The sequence below is a fragment of the Diorhabda carinulata genome, chromosome 8, assembly GCF_026250575.1.
Source record: "Diorhabda carinulata isolate Delta chromosome 8, icDioCari1.1, whole genome shotgun sequence".
NCBI classification, from domain to species: Eukaryota; Metazoa; Arthropoda; class Insecta; order Coleoptera; family Chrysomelidae; genus Diorhabda; species Diorhabda carinulata.
The window spans coordinates 17,486,486-17,509,162 of record NC_079467.1 but is presented as its reverse complement, the minus strand read 5'-3'; the positions used below and the strand labels follow the sequence as shown (position 1 = coordinate 17,509,162).

Genomic DNA, 22,677 nt, shown 5'->3' with positions numbered 1-22,677 from the left:
TCGTATTAGATTCGGACGTTCTCTTTTCCTTATGTATTCATTATTTTCACGTGTCCTCAGTTAATTTACTTTTTCCGTTATTGTTTCTGAACCAAATTCATTCCTTATTTCTTGATTATCTATTTTTCTTTTTTTTTTTGTTATGTCTTAAAGTTCATTTCAATTGCTTGTATTTTGATTATTTGTCTGTTTTTTCATAAGTTGACTTTCGTATGGGATCGTATCATATTTTAGCCTGTGAGAATATTTCAAACAATCATTTCAGCTCTTTGCTGAAATAAAATGACATGACTTGGCAACACTGACGTGATCCGAGCTCCTGGTGTACACTGTTAAACAAAGAGGTAACGTCACAAGCTGAAAACATAACATCTGCAAGCTAATCGCTTGCAGACGTTAATGCGTTAATAATAATTCGGAAAATCAAGTAGAAACTATTTTCCATTGAAGAAAAACTTTTTTTGTAATAAGTCATTATACATATTGAAATGAACAAAATATTTTATCCCTAAATTTGATATTGTATACGAGGGAGATAGAAAACATAAATACCTAACAGCTGATCTTGTAGTCCTTCCAAAGTGAGAGCGAAATTTATAATGGTAACCTTATTAAACACTTCCGGTAAATAATGGGGATTTCTTAATTTCGACGTTAAATATAATTTAAAATTAGTATTGTATTCGACGACATTTTCTCCTAGAGCTATAACCAGCATACCGGCTTGTTTGAAAGTTTGTTTGTATAGTACTGGGTCTAAAGGTGCTTCTAGAGTTTCTTCGACATTTTCGATTAAAACGGGATAACCGTTTTGGATGCAAGTTTCGACGCGTTTCATATAATCCGGAAAAGAAAATTTCACCACCAACAGATTGTTTCGTTTCTCCATTTTCTTGATCCAATTCGCGGCTTGTACTTGGGGATCGATGAATAGCGACCATCTTCTTGAATTATCCATTATGATACCTTCAATAATCACATAAACAAGGTGATTAATTAAATAGGTTACTAGAAATTATATCGATAAGTAATGCTTGTAGAGAATTTATCATAAAGGTGGCCGAGAAATTCATTATTTTGTATGACAATTTCTAAATACGAAGTTTTTTCATAATTTTGTATATTTTGCTATTAGTGCAGTCCATTGAAGCGTTATTGCACCGAATTTTTTTACTGAGAACTGATTTGTATGAAATTTTGGAATTACTCTTAACTTTTGGAATTACCCTTAACTTCAAAAGTGGAAATGATGTGAACTCCGCACCCACCCTACGAGTGGTTGCCACCCCTTCTCGGTGGTGTAATTTTTTTCCAAATTTTGAGAAGAAATGTTCCATAAAGTTTTTCAAAATACCCAATACTTTGAAAACTCGGTATTTTTTCACGTTTTTCATCGGTTTTTTGCAAATATATCCAAAAATATGCATTTTAACAAAAATTTCATAATAAAAAAATTGTAGCAGGTAAAAATCTAAACAAATTGGTTTTTTATAAATTGTTCTAAGTGCAATATTAAGCGAGATATTAAAGATCAAAGCCGTTTTTTATTTTGTCTGAAATTTAATCGATGTATTCAATGCCATCTAGCGGCGAGCAGATACATTTTAGCATTCTAATAAAATGGGGTTTTGTAGTGCTTGAAATACGCTTTAAAATGAGTAAAATAAAAATGTCTGTTGCACGTAAAATGAGTGAGCTGTAATGCAAATAAGAGGAACATCTAATGGTTTTTTCTTTTAAATCAATGGGTCAATTAAAATTAATCGTATTCCATCTAGAATTTACTTTAATATAAAGAGTTCGATCAATTATAGCAGTTTGACTGCTTTAGGTGACATATTTTTTTTAAAATCACGATTTTAAGAAAAAATTTTCAAAAAAAAACCACCTTATTTTCATAATATCTCAAAAATGATGAAAGATTCGTATAAAAGTATAATGATGAAAAAATGTAGTCTTTATCTGACAAAAATTTTTTTTTCTATCACTCAAAAATTGACGGAGACATGATTGCTTAAAGTGTGCGCGCCAGCGCAATCACAGTCTCTCTCGAGCCCTTTGACCCTTCACCGTTTTAAAATAAAAGGTTTTTCACTATAGATTGTAATGAAAAAAGTTGTAGCTCTTTCAATTACCTTTAAAATGATTTTTTATAAATTGTTATAGCATCAAAATTGAAGTAGTTATAGTCCAAAAACTAATCGTATTTTTTTCTACATAGTAAACTGAAAATTTCGCAGTGTGAATATTGTGACAGCGACTCCGACATTGAGTCATGAAGGATAATGTTTTTTTTTTTAATTGAATGAAAATGATGACTAAGGGGTTTTTTATTATTTTTTATGCATTGTGATGCTCTTAATGCAGGATTTTTTATAATGTATTACTATTTCAATCTGGTACAGTTTTAGACAACTTGTAAGTTTATAATTTATTCAATAAATGATGATTTCTTACTCTATAACTGAATTACTTTCAAATGTGTAATCATATATATTTACTGTTTTCATTTAGGGGTAGTTTTAAGGGTTGAAAAGCTTGAGAATATGATAATCATTTTCGAGAATGTGGAATAACTTTTAAATCCTTTTCATTTCATCGAAAGAAATTTTTTAAGCAATTTTTTATCAAGGGGTTGTTTTTAAGGATCGAAAGAAAGTTAAAAATACGATATTTAAGATAGAGAACATAAAATATTATTTACTCTATACTTAAATCTTTTTATGTCATCCCAAAGTAATTTTTTCTGATTTTTTCAAATTAGGGATTGTTTGCAAGGGGTTGAGAATGATTTTACCATGAGATAATTATGTTAGAAAACACTCCTTAATATTAAACACGTTTTCTAGCTATGAAATGGCTCAATATCAATTTTTCCATTAAGGGGCTGTTTACACCCCTTAAAAATAATAGGCGGGGCTCAGATCATTTGCACTTTTGAAGTTAAGGGTAAGATGAGTCTAATTCCAAAATTTCATGCAAATCGCTTAACAGTAAAAAAATTCGGAGGTAAGATCCTATTTTTCGCTTCAATGACTGCACTATATAAGAATTCAATAACGGCGAGTATACTAAAAATATCATCAAAGGTAAGATATTGCTGAGTATTTTAATTGTTTTTATCGATATTTTATGTTGGTACGAAACACCCTCCATTCATCGTTTATAGAACAAAAAATTTTTTTCTCAACATCTAATTCCTCCCCAATTATTTTGATTTTATTGACATTTCTTCTCAACTGCAGTAAGAGTCGTATGTAAATCATTCTTAAATACCAATTATAACAACAAGATTTGATTTTATTTCTTAGTGTACGTTATTTAAATTATGTTTTTTGACATTTTTTTTTTTTTTCGTTAATCCTTTATACCAAGATCAGAGTGAGCGTTATTAGTCTGGATGGCTCCTAGGTATCGTACATGACATGAATTACGTCAACCTCTACCAACCCTTACGGACTCATTCAAAGGATAATCCGACTTCCATACAATGGCTTAGAGTCTAAGGTTTCCTCCATTCAGCGGCGCGACATCGCCCCAAGTAAAAGAACAGTGTGATGTCCATTTGATGAAAATCGTTAAGTGCGATTCCGGTGCCAAAAGCGTCATGGAAGGTATGGGTGGATAATGATAAATGATAAGTGCTAGACCAGGGGCCTGGCTTGAGAATGTGAAGTTGTTTTTATGTAAAAAGCAAGCACAAGAGCTTAAACCCTATCACACCCGAGTAGTTCGAGTAGTGTGTGGCGTAGGATTCGGGAAAGACGTGCGTTAGTAGCCTATTCCACGGACTGGCACTTCTCTAAAGAAAGCAACCCCGATAAATTTACGTTTTGCAGGTGAGCTTGAACCACGTCTAGCTGACAAGTAGGTCTTGAATTGAGCCAAGCTCCTCTGATGTTGAACTTTGACGTCAATTTAGTCAAGTCTGGTTTATAGTTAGTCGTTTCAAGTCGAACACAAACATCTGAATTTTCAATAGTTGACCTGCTCCTGTTTTTACATGAAATAATTTTTTTTAATGATGAGAATCTCGTAGGAAGTGCTACCCAGCATGTTGATATCATGATAAAATGATTATCTTTTGTAATTTCCAAATCGTTCCGCAATTTCTTAAATTTATCCGTCCATAATGTTGAACTTTTGAAATCAATCATTTCTAAACTAAAATTGTCAATTCAAAATAGTGCAAGTTCATAATATTTTCTCCTATTCCCTTTTTAACAAGGTAAAGAAATGAAATTTTTTAGTTTTTATGTCAGTTTCAAATAATATTAATTTTGAAATAGAACTATTCCATTCCTCATACATTTCGAAAATTTTGTGATTATATCCTTGGAGTAGTTGAAATCATTATAATGGTTCGTTATGTCTGTGAAGAAGAAGTCTTAAAAACCATTGTTTATCATTGAGTTCGAGATCATTTTCACCGATTTCGTGATGAAATATTTGTATACAAATCTATTAAGAACTTTGCCCCGACTTAACCATCCGTATATTTCAGAATGTAAATAACAAATCTCCATATTACGATTCTATTTTTTTCAAAAAAGCTATAAAGCGCCTGTGTATTAATGCTGATCGCGCTATTATCATGTTTAAGATCCTAACAACTTTTCCCATAACATCCTTATGTTGTGCTGTAGATTCCTTTACAAATAAATTTATGTACAATACAATAAAATGATAAAAGTGAACGGCCAAGTTCATTTTCTATTAGTTTTACAAATCCAACAGTTTTTCCTTTCATACTTGGAGCACCGTCACCTAACTAAACAATTTACTTTCTTAATCCAGTACTTGTCCATTTTTTCTCTTATGCTTGACGAAAAATATCAATGCCTTTGGTGGTGTCATTCAATAAAGCAAGAACGCATAGGTGTTCATTGACATTCGAGCTGTTTATTGATACAAATCTAATAATAATTATTGCAAGCCTACCAATACTATTTATGTCGGTACTTCTGTCAACTGCAATGTTAATTATGTCACAAGATAACAAATCATTTTTGACCTGTTCATCAATATTCTTGGCCAAATCTTCAACGCGACGCTGGAATGTTCTAGCTGACAATGGCATTTCTTCGATTCTCTCAATTATTTGTTTTTTATTTGCGAAGTCGTTTAATAAGTGTTCGGAACAATTTATGAATGCGTTTTTCGAGAACTCGCCGTCTGTACATGGTTTTCTGTTGGTACCAATGGTAAGAGCTGCAACTAAGATATTGCTCCAGAAAAGGTAACAGCAAGCCATCAACCAGACCTCAAATGACAATTTCGATTCCTCAGTTACAGTAGTACACTGGAGCAGTTACTTCCAAGAAGTGTGGATGTACGCTTTGTATGACAGATACACTGATGAGGATCGCATATGTGACCGCGGACGTATAGTGCATATGAATGAGTCCAAACTGGGAATGAGGAAGTACAATATAGGAAAGATACGAGAAGGCAATTGAAATCTCGGTATGGTTAACACACACAGGTCATGTCCACATAGACTGGACAATATCCCGGGGACAAACAGGTCGGCTTGTGAGCCCTTAGACAGGTTCTCAAACTTAAGCCATTGAAGGGAGCTTGAAGCACTTGAAACATGAGCCGACTGATAAAATCTGTACACAGGCCTTACATAAATGCGCGTATCTCCGGCATCGAAACGTGAGACAATGAGGAGTCGACCCTTTTGTCCAGATATGGCGGACAGTGTATCCGACTGTGAACAATGTGTAAATATATTGTAGTGCATTGACTGTGAAAGGACACGAGATAATTACTACAGTAGATATAGTCAAATTCAGGTTAGGTTAGATTAGCATGTTGTTCCGTACCGTTTTCAGTTGAAAATGTATCACGAGGAAGTCCATTTATATTCCAATGTTGTATCGTAACGTCCGATCCTAAAACTGAAGTCATTTCGAAAATTTGCATGGTCGGTATGTTCAAATTTTTGATCTGACGATGCCAATCTTGTACCAAACGAACTCTGAATGCGTTATTGAACGGTGATAAATACGATATTATACCACAAGACATTAATATATCGCCTGCTAAGCCGTCGAACTGTAATTGGAGAGCTTCAGCTGCCGCAGTCCATCGGGTTTTTTCACCACCAAGGCCACCTATAAGAAAAAGAAATTTAGTAGTCACTTCCATCGCATATTCACTCTTAAAACTAAAAATTAATTTGTCATTACTTCTTTTTTTTTTCAAAAATAATACGAAATGTAACGTATTTTGAGGAAAAAAATTTCTTATTCGTAAAATTAGACGATTTGCATTACCAATAAGCTTTTTAGCTCGTATCAATTTATTATTGCACAGATCGACTTCATCTTGTAATTCTTGTTGCTTTTTTTGAGCTACCTCCAATTTTTCCCTTAAAACAGCCAATTGTTCTTCTAGTTTTTCAACTTGTGCACGTTTCTCTATCAACATCGTCATCATCATGCTAAATTCTTCCTCGGCGGCTTTTAATTTTGCTTTCTTGGGTGCCACTACCTGAAAATAATCATTTCATCGATAAACAAAATAACTCGCGGCTCTTTCTGTTCATGATAATCTGAAAAAGTAATTAATTAATCCACGAGAAAGCTCTTAAAGCTATCAAAGTTTCTAAAGAATTGCTACTTTATATTATAAAACGAGATCCTTCGCCGCGTTTTTCTTCTGTTCAAGATAATTCGAGAAATGATTGAACGAATTTCAAAAGGGCTCTTATCAATAGATAGTTCTTACTATATATTATAAAAAAAGATTTCCACTATATTTATCTTATGTAATAGATAAAGTAATCGACGAGAAAGCTTTTGGTGAATAATATTTACGAACGTTTTCTTGGGTTCACTTTATTGTGGAATGTAAGTAATTTTAGCCTCCATTTTGAAGCACACATTTTTAACAAATAGATTTTGATGAGACACTCTTTGTATAAAAAAAGGAATCTTCAGAACCATACAGAAAACATCAATTTGTAAAAATTGTACGTACCTTGTATACTTTATCATACATATCCATAGCTATGATCCATTTGCACAGACCCTCTGCTGCACTGGAAGCTTTAGCGACAATATTGGGTTTAAAATCTTTATGGGGAATGAACTCTTTACGTATTTTCGCCATAGCGTCAGGCTTTATGTTATCTTTATCGAAATCTTTTAGTGATTGCAAGAAATTCATGTCACCTAAAAGTCTAACAACAAAAAAATTACTATACACACTATTTTTTGTCACTACATAAGACATAAAATCATATTAACGGGCCCTTCGAGTCAGATATTGAACAGGAAGGCTCGAAAGACCAGAAAGTGTGATTGATGACTGAATTGAAGTGAACCGGTTCTTTTTATATCACTATTTCCAGAACTTGTAACTAAACAAAGATATAAGAAATAATTAAGACGTTTTTTGTCTCTCGTACCTTTTGCTTGGTCCCCAAAAGTCTAATACCATTCTACCAGTACCAGGTTCCGGTACTCTATCCGGTTTAATACCTTTGATAATACAAACGGCCGCCATAACTAATTTAATCACTTCAGGTGGATTCTTCATAGACTTCACCAACACTATATCCGATGGTTTCAAAGTATCCAAAGCGGCAATAGCCTAGAAACAGAAGATTGAAATACCTTCGACAATTCTAAATCTTTTATCGCGATAATAAAAGGAATAAAATATTCGAAACCTCTTCTAAAACTGGCATAGCTTCCGCCAAATCCGCTTCGCATTCCAGTTTCAAAGCTTGAGCTTGTGCAGCTTGTTTATTGGCAACTTTTTCGTCTTGTTTCACTACAGCCGAAGCTTGTTCGACAGTGATACTTTCTTGCTCGATTTTTTGCAGCATATCAGCCGCTTGTTTACTCATAATTTCCAATTGAGGCTGCAAAGCGGCCAAAGATTTCTGCATCTCACCTGAAATGAATTATTACAAAAATTGATATCAATAACAATTGAAGTGGCAACTCGTTTATAAAGGCTCCCCAGGTTATCTACTTAATGGCTTATAGCCAGTAGATTGACCTCATATTATTGCTATGAGCTGAGATCATTTAAAAAGGTTGTTCAAATTTTGATCCCTGCAATGTGGAGAGGTCTGCGGATATTAATCTTGATTTTCTGGAGGTTGTAGTACTCGGGAAAGACAAGTTTGATGGCTGATTCCACAGGCTTGTACTTCTCCAAAAGAAGGTGTCCCGATAAACTGACGTTCTGCGAATTCAAAGTTCATGAGCTACGTTTGACTGTCGAGTAGATCTTGTAAATACTACTCTAGGTGGGATTATGTCTATGCTTTAAGTTGCTTAAGTTTGTGGTCCTACCTACAAGTCGAATTGCTCTTTTTTCTATAGAGCCGAGAAACCTACCTATGCTAACTGACGCATGGTACAATTTTTCTAATCCACCCAAGTATCTTTTCTTAGCTTTCATAATCTCATCTTGTTTTCTATTGGTTAAATCTGTGAATGATTTGATTAACTCCAAATATGAGGCTGAAGTGATATACGTGCGTCTGCTAACCGCTTCGTAGAATTCCATTGACGCCTTTCTGGCTTCCACGTGGAAATATTTACACGCAATCACGCTTGTTCCTTTGATCTCATCTAAAAATAGAATTGTCTTCTTATAAATGGAATAATTAATATTATTGTAAAAAAGCATATCAAGGGATGTAGTTATGAATCCAAACCTGATAAATTTATATCTTCCATCCACGTATGAGCAACCTCTTCCAAAGCTTGTTCTGGCCAATCTTCGAACCAATCTATAGTACAACAATTTATTAAAGCGGGAAATAATCTCAGTCTGTTTCTAAAGGCCGATCCTACTGGACTGAAACATAAAATGATGTGCAGTTTTTCTTTGCAACGTTTCGTGAAAAAGAAGAATACTTCCAATGGACTGACTTCGAGATTTCTGTTCCCTCCTATAATAGAAAATGAATACAATAATATCTGGATGGGGATTAATTTTGCTACTTGGTTGAACTATGTACATAATTGAAATAAGAATAAATTAAAACAATACTTTAGTTGTACAACAACAGCTAAAATTTTAAAGGAGTTAATTTTAATTTTCTTGTTCGACAATCCCCAAGATTTCTTCGTCATCTTTGTTCTTCTCCTGACTATGTACCAATAAAAATTAGTCTGCTTCAAAATTATCAATTCGAAATTGAATATCGGCTCAAAATGTATGCGCAATCCTTTTGCACTACTAAGGGTCGCACCTCTCGCTGCATGAAGGCCCACAAAGCTGTAATAATCGATTTGTGATCTAGGCTTAGGCTTCCTCACTACCTCTTCGCCGCTCACTTTGAGTAGTTAGTTTTATCTATGAAGTATTTTTTTAGCCTAGCTACTGCCAAACCTTTTCGTTTTTTTCTTTTCTATATTCTTCAAACTCCTTTACTTAGTAATGATCAGCAGTTGAGTAGCTCTAGGATTATGATCGTTGTCTTGTCTTGTCTAGATCAGTATGAAGCTCCTCCTAGCTCTTGTTGTAGCTATTTGAAAATTTTCTATTTCAAATTATCATTAATACTTAGAATATCGGTCCTAATTGCCTTGGTAACGCCTTTGCAGTCCCCTTGGTCACTTCCCTTGATACAAGAAAGCTTATAAAAAGTTAAGAATCCTCCGTCATCGATGGCTTTCACCTAAGTCTCTTCCGTCAAATTCTACGTGCCTGTAATAACTGGCTTACGTGTGCTTAGACCTCCTCATTACTCGGCTACAGTATTTCCGTTCCCACTTTGAAGAGTTTGTCTTACTTATGAATACCATACAGAGGATAATGATAAACAAGATATTTTCTGACATAACAGGTATTCTAGATAATTCTGAGGAAAATACTGAGCCCGAACATCGAAAATATAGTGAAGGAATATTCGATCTTCACAAGTTTATTAATGTAATCTAAAAGAACAACTCTAACCTTTCCGGTAAAATAAAAACAAAATAGTACCTTGCGCAGCTAACCGTACCATATCCAAAATTTCTTGTTTTTCATCGATTTGGTACATATTGGGAACTTCACCTGAGTTTAGCAAACAATCTACGTCTTGTAGAAAAAATTCTTCTTTTATTTGTCCTTCGCCTATTAAAAATATGAAATCCTTTCCTTTGCCACCAGATTCTTTGAGAACTTTTTTAATATCATCCCGCCAATCGCTGATGGAATAATTGTTGGTAATTTCTGCTTGATGAACGCCGTAACCGTATAATTCTCCTGCGAGTCGGGTTAAGGACTGTCTTCCCGAACCGCTTATACCAACCTACGAAAAAAGTATTTTGAAAATAGTACTTTTTAAGCTGTATTATCTATTTACCAATAAAGCGCTACCGCATCTCATGGATAGAACCCTACCGATTTTGGACAGATGCTCTAACGCGTAATCGAATAATACGATATCCATTTTGGTTTTATGCGTGGCGTTAAATTCATACAAAGCGTTCGCCGATAGTTCTCTCAGTGCTTCGATGTTCAAAATCTCTTCATATCGTTTATCTTCATCGGAATCTTGGTCGAAAAACGTACCGAAAATTAATTTCTTCAAACCATCTCTGGTAACCACACCTGGAATTCATTCGGTCATAAATTTATAGAAAAAAAAACTGTTAAAGTCAAACAAACCTTCTTCGTTTTTCAAATTTTCGAAAAGCATATCGAAGTGTTCTCTAAAGGAATCTTTAGCAGATTGTCTCACTTTTTCATATACCCATATTCTATCTTTGTCTTCAATTAATCGATCATAGAATATTCTCAGTATTTCGTGTACCCAAATTTTCGCGAATATTTTTTTATCGTCGGCAGATTCTTTTTTGAGCATCGCACAACCTTTAACACAACAAATATTGTATAAATTGAAAGTTCTGGAACACTGTCTGATGCGCGTTTGTATAATAATCCAAATGCTTGAACTAGTGTGATAAGTTTTTAAACACGGAACAACATAATCCGGAAAATGATAATTCATTTCCTTCCTGACCCTTTTAATTTTTTCATCCTCCTTCCTACAACAAGTGACCCAGTGACGCGTCGGTTCGTTTTCTCTCAGTGGGTGGTGTGAAATCCGGGAAATAACGAGCAGACAAACGTATTGGTGATAGAATGATAGACGATCTTCCTGTTACCTTCACAGGCTCTTCAAGGTTCATGTCCAGCGTTTGTTTTTCTAGTGTACTATTACACCAGCACACCTCCATCCGATATTGCTTTCCCTACAACTTCTTGTGTTGTCATAGAATGTATTATAGAAATTAAAACCTTCATTCCATTCTTTATCTTTCAGTTCTTTACGAACTTCTCTTCTTGTTGCTCTCAATGTTCCATAAACATCTGTTTGCTTAAATAAAAATAGATCTACCGGTTGAGTCAGACAGTACCTTTTCTTTAAAAGAGGACGAAACTGGAAGTTGCTGCAATTCCCGATCAACCAAAGTATTCTCGCTTGTATAAATTTTGAAGCACTAAATATATCCACTTTTGGATCCGCAGAGCAAGTAGGTTTTGATCCCAAATCTGGCCCTCTTGGGAAGTATGTGATCCAAACCACAACAAGAACAACGAACTCTCATCCATCGCTACTTTTGCTCAGGTGTACATAGATTTTGAAACTTCATAACCAAATCCTCACAAATAGGCCAAATTTGATTTAGCTTTGGACCAGGATGAGTATCTGTACCAAATTCTTCGATATTCGAAAAGGGAAGAAACTATTTTAGAACTTTATATCTTTTACCCGTCATACATTGGGAAAAAATTGATGTTGAAATCGAATTTTTGGTACGATAATGCCTTTATTCTGGCTTTTTGCATAAACTTTGTTAAATTTTCTCACTTTGATGATCTGCTAAAAGTGAAACTACTGTCTGAAAAGCTTTCAGGGCTTGAATGACTTCTACTGTTTTGTAGAGCGTTTTCGAAATCACATTTGTCATCGCTTTCAAAGACATCCATCCTGATAACACCAGGGATGAGACAATACCAATAGTATGTCTGCATCTAAGGCGAAGATATGCATTTTGCTTATTGCAGTTTATAATTAGAACAGTTACGGTTCGAATATATACGCGAACAGATCTCCCACTCCACTAAAACGTGGATAAACGCTTTGCTCGAGAATATTCGAGCTAGAGAAAATCATTACCATTTAATTTCAATCGCTAGAGAGACAGTTTCGACTCGAAAAGCTAACCGATTATATCTAAACTGCTACTGGAAGAGCTTCAGTAAGAGTAACGAAACTGCCATTGAGGAAGCTGAGCTTTCACATCTCAGTCGTGGTGGTGTTAATGCATTTAGCAAACCTAGCAGGGAAACGATTTGGAAAATTATTCCCATATGAAGTAATTTGCCAAGGTGACATCTGATACCCTCAGCCCTTATCGTAACCTACTTTTTACACGCATCTGTTTACGTTTTGCGTACTGCTTAGCAACTGTTCTTTGCTTGGAAGTTATTAGATAGTACCACTTGAATCGGTATCGTTTCGTTTTCCGGGTTGGTTCATTTGTATTGCTGTGTTTTAAGTATAGTTTTCTTTTGAGTTTTCAATAAAGAAATTTCGTGCCTGGAAAGCTTCAGCAGCAAATACCGAGTTTACCAATCGAGGATAGCACGTAAAATCTGTTCTACTAGCTTCAGCGTTCTCGTCATCACCAAATCGACCCCTAGAGTATTTTCTTCTTTCTTCTTGACTGACGTCGCCCGGAGCACAAAGAACATACCATGACAACAAATCGTCATTAGAGGTAACCCTATACATGAACTTTGCAGTCAAATTAGCTCATAGTTGAATTAGTGGGTGATTAAGAAACTTGAGCACTTAAGCTTTCTGATAGGTCATGCCACATTTAAAACTACCAAATGCCGATGTTGGAAAAGCTAATCAGGAACTATTATTTATTTATAATAGAATGAAAATAATACCTTGAATGAGCCTTGAAAAATCTCGTAGGTTAAAAATGTAATGACTTTTCGAAGGTGTCGGTCGAAGGTTCTCCTGCGCTGCCGTGAACATATCCAAACTAGCGTTCACTACTTGATTTACGACGTTAATAATTTCAGAAGGAAATCCGTTATTTTTCCAACCCAATAACAATACGTTACTATATATCTTAGCCATGCTTTCACGACTGAATTCGTTTATCGAGAAAATACTGAAATGTCTTAAGAACCTCGGGTAAATATCTTGTCGGCTACCTCCTACTAAACCCATCGCACCCAAAAACATCAAGTCGTGCAAATAAAGAGGTTCCGTAGTTTTTAAATCATACCTGAGAAGAATTTATGCAAATTAAATCGGTTGCAATGGTGTAATTAATTGCTATATTTCTTTTGATATCAAAAGTAAATTGAAACTTTTAATGATCTCTGTTTAGTTTGATTGTCTTTTTTCCCAAATATTTTGAGGATCTAACCTATTTGATTTCTTGTAATCTGAGATTAGGTAATGATTGGGAACTAATTTGTCATAGGGGATAGTCAGTTATTTTGGATCATTTTTAAAAAAATGCGGTATAAAAATGCATATTTGAAAATAGCACAGACAACAACTGTCTTCTGACATTCTGTCCACAAAGGATTCTTCCTCCAGATTGTTTTCCAATTGCAGTCTGCCAAATGCCTCTTCCAATAGACCAAATAAATAATAATCACATGGGGACAAATCGGGACTATTAGGAGTGTGTTCCAGTATTTCTAAACCCAATTCGTTCAAGGTTCGCATCGTAAGCCGAGCTGTATCTGGTCTGGCATTGTCTAACAGCAATATCGCACTACGGATTGAAATATTTCATCTGTAGACAGATTTCAACGTGTTTTTAAGAGGTTACTATCATACTGCGCATTTACAGTTCGTTGTTCAGTGAGAAAATCGATCGCAGTTACTCCTCTAATGTCCCAAAGTACGGTCTCGTCTGTGGTATATATTCAGTGCAATAAATTTTATCCTTTCTCTTCATACCGCTGCCAGCGTGTGAATTTGTGCTCGAAATTCAGAATTCTTGGCACTAATCTGGCAAAAATTTTGCGGTAACCAAGCCATTCATGAATTATTTATTCAATACTACCTACGCTGATGCCCAATTCTTCAGCGATATCGCGTACAGTACTGCGTAGGTCTTCCAGACTAACTTTTTCTACTGAGCTATTTTGGGGCTATTTTGGTGCTATTTTGCCACTACTTCTCGACCTTTTTGGAAAGCTGAATACACAATTTCAGAAAGGTCATTGCACGACTATTCACTTAGGAACGCGGAACACAACCTTTACCTGCCTTCTCCACGTTCAGAATTATTAAAGGGCTCAATATTTTACAATGCAAAAAATGCAGAATCACTAGCCAATTGAAATCAAATCGATATCATCTTTTCTCGTATTCCGCGATAATTTGAGGGCATATTTATTGGAAAGTGCCTTTTATTCTGTTAACGACTTCTATTCCAATAATAATATTTAAATGATTGTTAAATTTTTGCTATGATTTATATTGTATTTGCTTACTCATTGTGGTTTTCTTCCGTATATTGAAATTTTATTTTACTTGTATCTTTATTAAGTTATTTTTATGTTTGTTTTTCACTTTTACAAGATTTTGTCTACAAATTGTAACAATTTTTTGAGAATAAAGCATTTCTCTCTCCCTCTCTCTCTCTCTCTCGAATGCAAAAACGGCCTCCTATGTCGAAGAAAAAACCACTGTTTCTCAAGATAATACATCAATTCACAAATCAAAGGCAACGATAGTTAAATTGAAAGAATTTCAATTCGAATCGCTTCCTCATCCACCGTATAGTCCAGATCTGGCCCTCAGTGACTGCTAGCTATTCGCTGATCGCAAAAAAGTTCTCGCTGGTAAGAAATTTGGCTCAAATGAAGAAGCAATTGCTGAAATCTATTTATTTTGTTCAACATCCTCCATACTACAGAATAGCAGACTTTTAAACCATGAAAATATTTTTTTACTTTCTTAATTCAAACATGACGATTTAAAAAATTTATAAGAAATAATTCATTGGTTTATCATCCTTATTTAACACATTTCGACAGACACTTTTCATAAACACAGTTTGTTCTCCTTCTCTCTATCCTCCACAGCTTCCGTACCCGTCTAGGGTTAACCAGAGGTTCTAATGTCCCCCAGTGAATGACAGATATAAAACCAGACTCATGCATACCAATCATTGAAAAATAAATAATAATTTGGCGATTTCTCGCGTCGAAATCAATACTTCCGATGGTTGCGTTTTAATTTTTCATTTAAACCAAATAGTATATTACCTAACTCTATTGGTATACTTGTATTGGCTCCAAAAGAATCTATTTTGAAAGATATGATAAAGATTTGTATTGAAATACGTGAAAAATCTGTTTGTTTGTGTCAACGTGGGTCAAATGTCATCACATAGTATATTAAAAAGGATTTCAATTAATGTGGCTCATCACTTGACATAAAAAAAATTATTTTAATCAATTATACATTACATTGATCTGCTTACCAGTTTTTATGATCGAAATATTGTCGTAATAGCTCCAAAGGGGGCTGCGCACCATAACCTTCTTTCGCGGGCATATTAACATCGTCGATAAAAAGTATGGTAGTTTTCCCTTTGGGCGGTCCGTAATGACCGCGTTTTCTTTTATTCAATTTAGATATAACCAATTCTTGAGTTTGATTACAAGTTATTTGAACAGTGAATGTTATGAAGGCCGGCTCATATTTTTCTTTGTTCAATCTATTCAATAATACGTCAGTTATGTAGAACGATTTCCCGGTTCCCGTCGGTCCTATTAAAAGGCAAGGTTTCCCGTATCTTATGTGCATGTCAACCAATAACATGTATCTTGAAATAATAATGAAATTTAGAGTCGTTATTATACAGAATGTCCAGTGAATAAGTATGATATACCAACACGGGCGTACATGCAAAGCAACGGAACGAAAAATTACCTTTACCACTCGTATTTATTTAAAAGGACGCGATTTTGTGGATATGGGTGCATAGGATGTGCGTCAAAATGCTAAATCGTCGATCTTCAACCAATAAAAATGATGATTTGTAAGGTTAAACACAATATATAGTTGAAAGCTTTTAGTACAGTGGCATAGTCAAAGCGTCTGTGTGTGGAATGGACTATTACATTTTGTGACAATCTGTCTTGATTTTAGACCTTTTTCTTTGAAAATCAGAAGAACTTAAATCGATTTTCATAGAAAAAAGCTCTAAAATCAACACAAATTATCACGAAAAACACATAAAAGTTTAGATTACGATATTCTGTTCACTTCTATTGTGATTGTTGGTGAAAATGAATTCTTTTAGACCAAAGGTAAACAAAAAATTACAAAAACTAGTGATGAAAGTGTACACGCAAACCCAAAAAGTCGTTTAAGATATTAGGGGGACCAGAAGCGTTTTTGCGCATGTCGATATATCATTGTCATTTGTCATTTGTCACCTATATAATTGGAAGTTGCATCAAAAACATTTTATGTTTAATGTGACTTATTCATAATTAAATATGAGATTTTTTTTGTAATTTAGTGTGGCATTACCAGCCAAATACCAGAAGAGCATGTTTATCGTAAAGATGTTTCTTTAATTTTATTTGAAATCATTTTCATTATCTTCAAATCTACCTTAACCAGCCTTGCTGGATCATACCGGTACCATACAGAACCCATTTTGGATCGCTTGATCACTGGAGACGAAAAATGGGCAGTGGTTCTGTTCTAAAGTATCACGAACCCGGGTTTACAGCCCAAAAAGGCTTTTTTGTGCGTTTAGTGATCTCCGGGGTGTTGAACGAAAAAAATCAAGAATCAGCCACTTCTTGTTTCCCGCATCGGACTAACGTTTTTAAACTGTTTTCATTATATTATCCCTGTTCATTTTTTCAGCTTATCATAGTTCGTACGTTGTCTGCATTCATCAATTTTTATTTTCATTTTTTCTCTATCTTTGTCATCCGTACATTCATAACCGTGACCAGAGCAGCAAGATCGATATGGGAACTGACGATAATAAACTAACGTAGAAGAAGAACCATTTTAGAGAGGTCAATATGTGGCCGGAAAAGGGGAAGAAGAATAAAATAACGATAATCGAAAGAGATCTAGAGCAATTTAATATCACCAACTGAAAAACTCCAGCCAGTAATAGAAAGACGTGAAGTTTTCCCAATGCTTCCCAGTTTCTTTAACCAAAACATAATCAACATCTTTGAGATATTACTTATAAGTTGTGGTACTTATTCGAGAGACATTCTGTGTATGCCTTATCTTTAAATAAATTAATTAAAAGTTACGAACCTGGCCGTATCAACGGTAGGTATAAGTGCTTGCATGATATTTTTACATTCATCGACTCTTTCGGTTTTCACGACCGCCGGCCAAAATTTCCAATTTCCTTTCATTTTGTAACTGTAGCTGTAATCGAAAATTATACCTTCAGCGGGAATGGATACCTCAAGTTTTTCCAAGCAGGCTGGATATGGCCATTTTTCATTTTCACCTCTCCACAATTCCCTATAAAACTCGTCGAATTTATCCCTTGAATCTTGATCGAGAATTGAAGCTATACCCCAAACACCTGAGAAAATAGTATATTGTACAACAAGTGAGAAAAATAACTTCGAAAAGCAGCAGTTGATAGAGAAACGTAATGAACTTTGAAAGCATTGTTGTGTTCAAGTTCTTGTGGCGCTGGAGATTGAATCTTGTCTACTACACTTGATATTTTTTATATTATTAACATTGGAGTCCCAAGCCCAAAATCTTACAAAACATGGATGTGATCACAATGGACAAGATTTTTGCTGGAATTGCTCCAGAATATCATTGCAAATGATAATCCATTGCTTCCACCGGATTTAAGGCTGTGCAATAGTTTATAAAATTGGTCTACGGTGGTTATTTTTTCAACCTCAAATAGACAGTAAAGAAAAAATATGGATCTTGACGATTAAGGCATTTGTCATATATGTGAACAAACTTTGCAAAACCGTCTTCATAAAATGTTCTTGTGACGATTTCTAACAAGACAGTTTGAAAGCGCCGCCCGTGAAGCCGCCGCTTAAATTCAGGAAAAAGATGAAAATCACTCCACTGCTACTTTTTGTTAGTTATATTAACGTGGGTATAGATCGATCAACATAGCTTTGCCTCTGAGAATTGGATGCGCAGTAGACTAGTCGGCGGAGTGGGGCGAGAGCTCATTAATATCGAGTATCTCGTGCAGTCAACATCGGTTAGTACATTCAGTGCAGAAATTATATAGAGAACTGTTAAGATAACTCTGTGTTCGTTACTTTGAAAAAGCCTTTGAACAGTAGAGTGAAAAACAAGGTTCTGATTGGACAAAGCAGAGATGAAAAAAATAGGCTATTGGCTATTTAACGTAGGTGCATAGTTGATTTCCATTTCCACAGAAAAAAGAATTCCTACTGTCAGGGTAATTCATAGAAATATCATGGACTATCAGCGTTGCAAAGAGTCTTTGATAAAAAATATTCAAAAACTTGGATTTCGACCTATTATTTGAATGGATGAAACTTATATTCATGCTACACACACGCACCAAAAAGGTTGGAGTGATAATACCGAGGATGGTCTAAAAAAAACCTGTTAGTAAAGGACAACGTTTAATCATAATACATGCTGGCGGAGAAAATGGAATTGTGCCTATGCTTATATAAGATGGAAATCGAATTGCAATATAGGTGATTATCATAATGAGATGAATTTTAATATTTATAAAAAATGGGTATCAGAACAGTTGATTCCGAATTTGCCGCCAAAGAGCGTTGTGGTTATCGATAATGCACCTTATCATAATAAACAAATCGACAAAATGCCAAAGACATTGACCAAAAAAGCCGAGATGCAATCATGGTTATCAGAGAGAAATATTACTAACCCTCTCTGTTTATCGTTTGGGCATCTCAGAGGCAAAGCTATGTTGGTCGATCTGTACTGTTATCGTGTTACATATTTTTATTTTTATGTCTTCGCCTATTTCTAAAAGAACTCAGGATTTTATCTCAACACAATCACGAGACACCTCGTGGGTTCTCTCCATAGTAAAATTCCTAACAATGGAACCAGCATGACGCATATGTCTGCAGCTCTTCGTCAAGACGCTCAACGGATTAGAGGAATTTCTTGAGTGCAGTAAGCGATTCACGCTACTAGCACGAAGTTCGTATTATTAATTAACACTCTTCCTATTCGTGGGGTAAATAAATAAACATTATCTCTTACGTTCTTAATTTATTTACACACTATACACTATTTATAATAATGCACTTCACTTAAATAATTTCTGCGCTCACTTTTCTAATTCGTTCTATTCACTATGACTATTTATTTAAAACTAACTGCGCTACATTATATACTTATACGTCTATCCCAGAAGAATTTTCTAGATTTAGAACAAAAAGAAACAAAACAAATAAATAAATAGACCTTCCGGATAATTATTTAAAAGAAATACTGTAAATGCACCGCCTGTTATAATAAGAAGTTCTATAAGCAAATGTCAAAGATGCGTCCGCCATATATAAAAAATAGATGAAAGGCGCTGCGCGAATTCGTCGAATTTTAAATTCCTTTATGGCTGGCCTGAGGACCAGAGGCCTAAGTAGAAAATACTTTGTCTTTAGATAAATCGAGAAATATTTGAATTATTTTAATTTATTTACCAGATTGAATCAATGCAACTTGCGTCCATATATCCAAATATTTAACTTGATCTTCTCGTTTGGGATTTTCAGTAACGGCGTCGTCCATATGCATTTGAAATATATTTATCATATTTAGAACCAGACTGATCTCTCCAGGATTACAGAATTGTATACAATTTTTTCTTATAAACATCAACGACGGCGGTATGATCCAATATAGCATGTCGTGAATGAAATCTTTTTTCTCGGGGCCGCACCATATCGGATTACAAGTTGGTAACCACGATTCGACGAAAGGCTCCCAACCTAGAGTTACCGGTTCCATATAGATCATTCCGCAACGAGAAACCTGTAAATTGATAGGTTGATACAACCTCATATAATTTGATGACTTTGAGGTTTCAAAACGCGTTGATTACGCGTGCAGACAACTGTTGCAGCTATCATTAGTAAACAGAAAGTCGTGGAGAAAAAAATCAAAGCTGAATATCGTGGAAAAGTTAATGATGAACGTGACGAACCGTTGCAGGAGACGCTTGTTCCAGATCCATAACCTCAAAGATAAGAGACATCGAACTTGTCATCGACATAACTTCCCCTGACATCAAACATAGTTTTCTATTGTCGTCTAAAACACTATTCATATTTTCAATCCAAACGGCGTCTACGGGTCCATCGAATATCATCCATTTTCTATGTGGACTGGGATTTGTGCAAAAATTTCTAAATCCTGTGGCTATAACACCATCGAACCACTCGTAGGATATCGGGTCGAATTGACCGTACAATTGTCCCATTGTAATGGCTTTTGGATTCATGGTAAGCATTTCCACTTTCTCTTCGGGAAGACCTACAATTTACAATAAAAAAAAAGAAGAGTGCGAGTGTCATACCAAATGTGAGGATAGAAAATATAAAGTGATTTATACATCGTTGAGAAGCTTACATCGTTGTCTATTTTTTAACATAATATCAGTTTATTTCTTGAGAGGCATTTGAAGACAGCACTCCAGCTTTTGTATTCCTAAATCTAAGAAGTCTCCCTTCAATCCGTTGAGGAAACGTGTGATCTCTGCTGGAACTTTATCGTCGCTCTTGGAAAGTTAGTGTTTCTTGTGAAACAGGTGATATCTCTGGGGACTAAGTCCAAGCTGTAGAGGGGGTGCGACATAACATTCTGTGTTTGACAAGCGACATAGGGTCGGACGATGTCGGGAATAAGTACTTTTACCAACATCAAACGTCCTCTGCTGCAATTCTGGACTGTTCGCCGGAGTTTGTCTTATTGTTTTCCTACTTTGTATGGAATCGAAGAGAAATACCTCCTTCCGATACCAAAACACAGTTGCCATAAATACTCACCCACATCTAATGTGTCTAATAGAGTCCGATAACTTCTTCTTGTTGCCTACCCCACACATTATTGAAGAAAATTGCAAGCACAGTCAAGGCAATGTTGCCTGTGTCCGTCAGTCAGTATCCAAAAAACCGAACGAACATTCACCTTGCCATAACTTAGCGCCTCTGTTCTTTTAATGATCATGCTATAGAAATATTAAGGTAAACATTCAACAAGTTCAGGGACAGGAATTGAGCAGTTCATTATTGATCTTCTAGGCAACTGCATCCGAAATCTTCTACTGCGTTCTTCATCGCGCGGGTGTCAGCCACAGCCTTGCATCATATGCGAATGTGCTGAATAGACTTGCACTCTTCGCCATAAGCATCAGTCAGTTATTGATTACGAGCAGTAGCTTCCTTGCTTGGAAAAACCAGGTATGTACACTTGGCGATAGCCAACCCTCCTAACAAAGTAAAACATGATTTAACTGAGAAAATATTTCTCTTCCCAAAAACAAATACGTTTATGCCATTTACAGATTAGCAATCTAGTGAAATTGTTTTCTTCGATCACCAACAAACTACAATAAAGCAATAACCGGATTTTCCTCATATAGTTGAACAAATAATCAACAGTCTATGGTCTATGGATAACGTTTTTAATTTTTATTACGAAAGCTGTTGCTTTAAAACCACGATGACGATCAACCGCCTTTACTGCCAGTATGAAGATGAATTACTCATTCCTCCATTGAGCAAGGAGCATTAAGATATTGCGCAATACATAATTGAGAACCTCGTTAATGGCAGGTACCCCCCGATAGGATTCCTTCGATTTCGCTATTTGTGAAAATTCTTCTGTCATTACAAATCGATAGCGAAAACTCTAACAGCTCGCACTTGAAAGAATAGAGACGTATTTCTGTAACCGGTTTCGATGTTTTTGCATCTCATCAGAGCGAGTATTGCTTGGTACCATCTTCGCGTCCTATTACGAAATATTAGATCTGGTGAATCAAGCTTAGTTGTCTATAATATGAAAAAAAAATTCGATAAAAAATAGACATTATGTTCTTTGAAGGAGATGTTATTCAATATTCGTCGCGGTATTAGCCAGAAAAGTATTTGATTTCTCTTCCGTTTTTTGTTTCAAATTTACCTTGTTTGTTCATTAGCGTAAGGGTATCTGCCAAAACTCTCAACGTCGAAGTTTTACCAGCTAATGGGTAACCGACGATCATGAACCCCCATCGAACTATCATCATTTCATAAGTTTGAATCACTTTGGTTATGACACAATCTTTCGGTATTAATTTCCGTTTTTCGCAACATATTTTCATGCATTCCACTAATTTAGTATAATCGGCTTCCGGTAAAACAACTCCGGGAAACAAATCACTTATAATACCGTCGAATAAAGGTAAATCTTGATTTAAAAATTTTGGTAAATTTACGTCTAAAATGGCGCGTAACAACAATATGTCTTCTTCTAAATCGGGAAATTTTCTTTTGTTATTACCCGCTGCAGAAAGTACCGACTTCACAGCTCTCATTCCTAGAAGACAAGAAAAAATTGAAACTAAACTCCTGGACCAGAGTAGTAGAGAGCTCTAGCAAAATCCTAGAAAACGATTTGAGAGCTCTGGTAGC

General features: G+C 35.2%; 1 protein-coding gene across 2 annotated transcripts in view; it reads right to left on the bottom strand.

Annotated features, from left to right (window-relative positions):
• Nucleotides 1–22,677, bottom strand: part of LOC130897324 (dynein axonemal heavy chain 12) — a 73,310-nt gene that overhangs the window by 26,978 nt on the left and 23,655 nt on the right. For both annotated transcript variants that reach the window (XM_057806109.1, XM_057806110.1), the window contains 17 exons: nt 22,187–22,582; nt 20,208–20,536; nt 19,705–20,035; nt 17,315–17,594; nt 15,501–15,845; nt 12,931–13,277; nt 10,633–10,836; nt 10,328–10,575; nt 9,964–10,273; nt 8,687–8,923; nt 8,364–8,600; nt 7,685–7,911; nt 7,421–7,605; nt 6,991–7,192; nt 6,285–6,501; nt 5,832–6,122; nt 553–966 (listed from right to left, as the gene is read on the bottom strand). In XM_057806109.1, the coding sequence (XP_057662092.1) occupies nt 553–966; nt 5,832–6,122; nt 6,285–6,501; nt 6,991–7,192; nt 7,421–7,605; nt 7,685–7,911; nt 8,364–8,600; nt 8,687–8,923; nt 9,964–10,273; nt 10,328–10,575; nt 10,633–10,836; nt 12,931–13,277; nt 15,501–15,845; nt 17,315–17,594; nt 19,705–20,035; nt 20,208–20,536; nt 22,187–22,582 (4,800 nt within the window). The remainder of the gene's footprint in view (nt 1–552; nt 967–5,831; nt 6,123–6,284; nt 6,502–6,990; nt 7,193–7,420; nt 7,606–7,684; nt 7,912–8,363; nt 8,601–8,686; nt 8,924–9,963; nt 10,274–10,327; nt 10,576–10,632; nt 10,837–12,930; nt 13,278–15,500; nt 15,846–17,314; nt 17,595–19,704; nt 20,036–20,207; nt 20,537–22,186; nt 22,583–22,677) is intronic.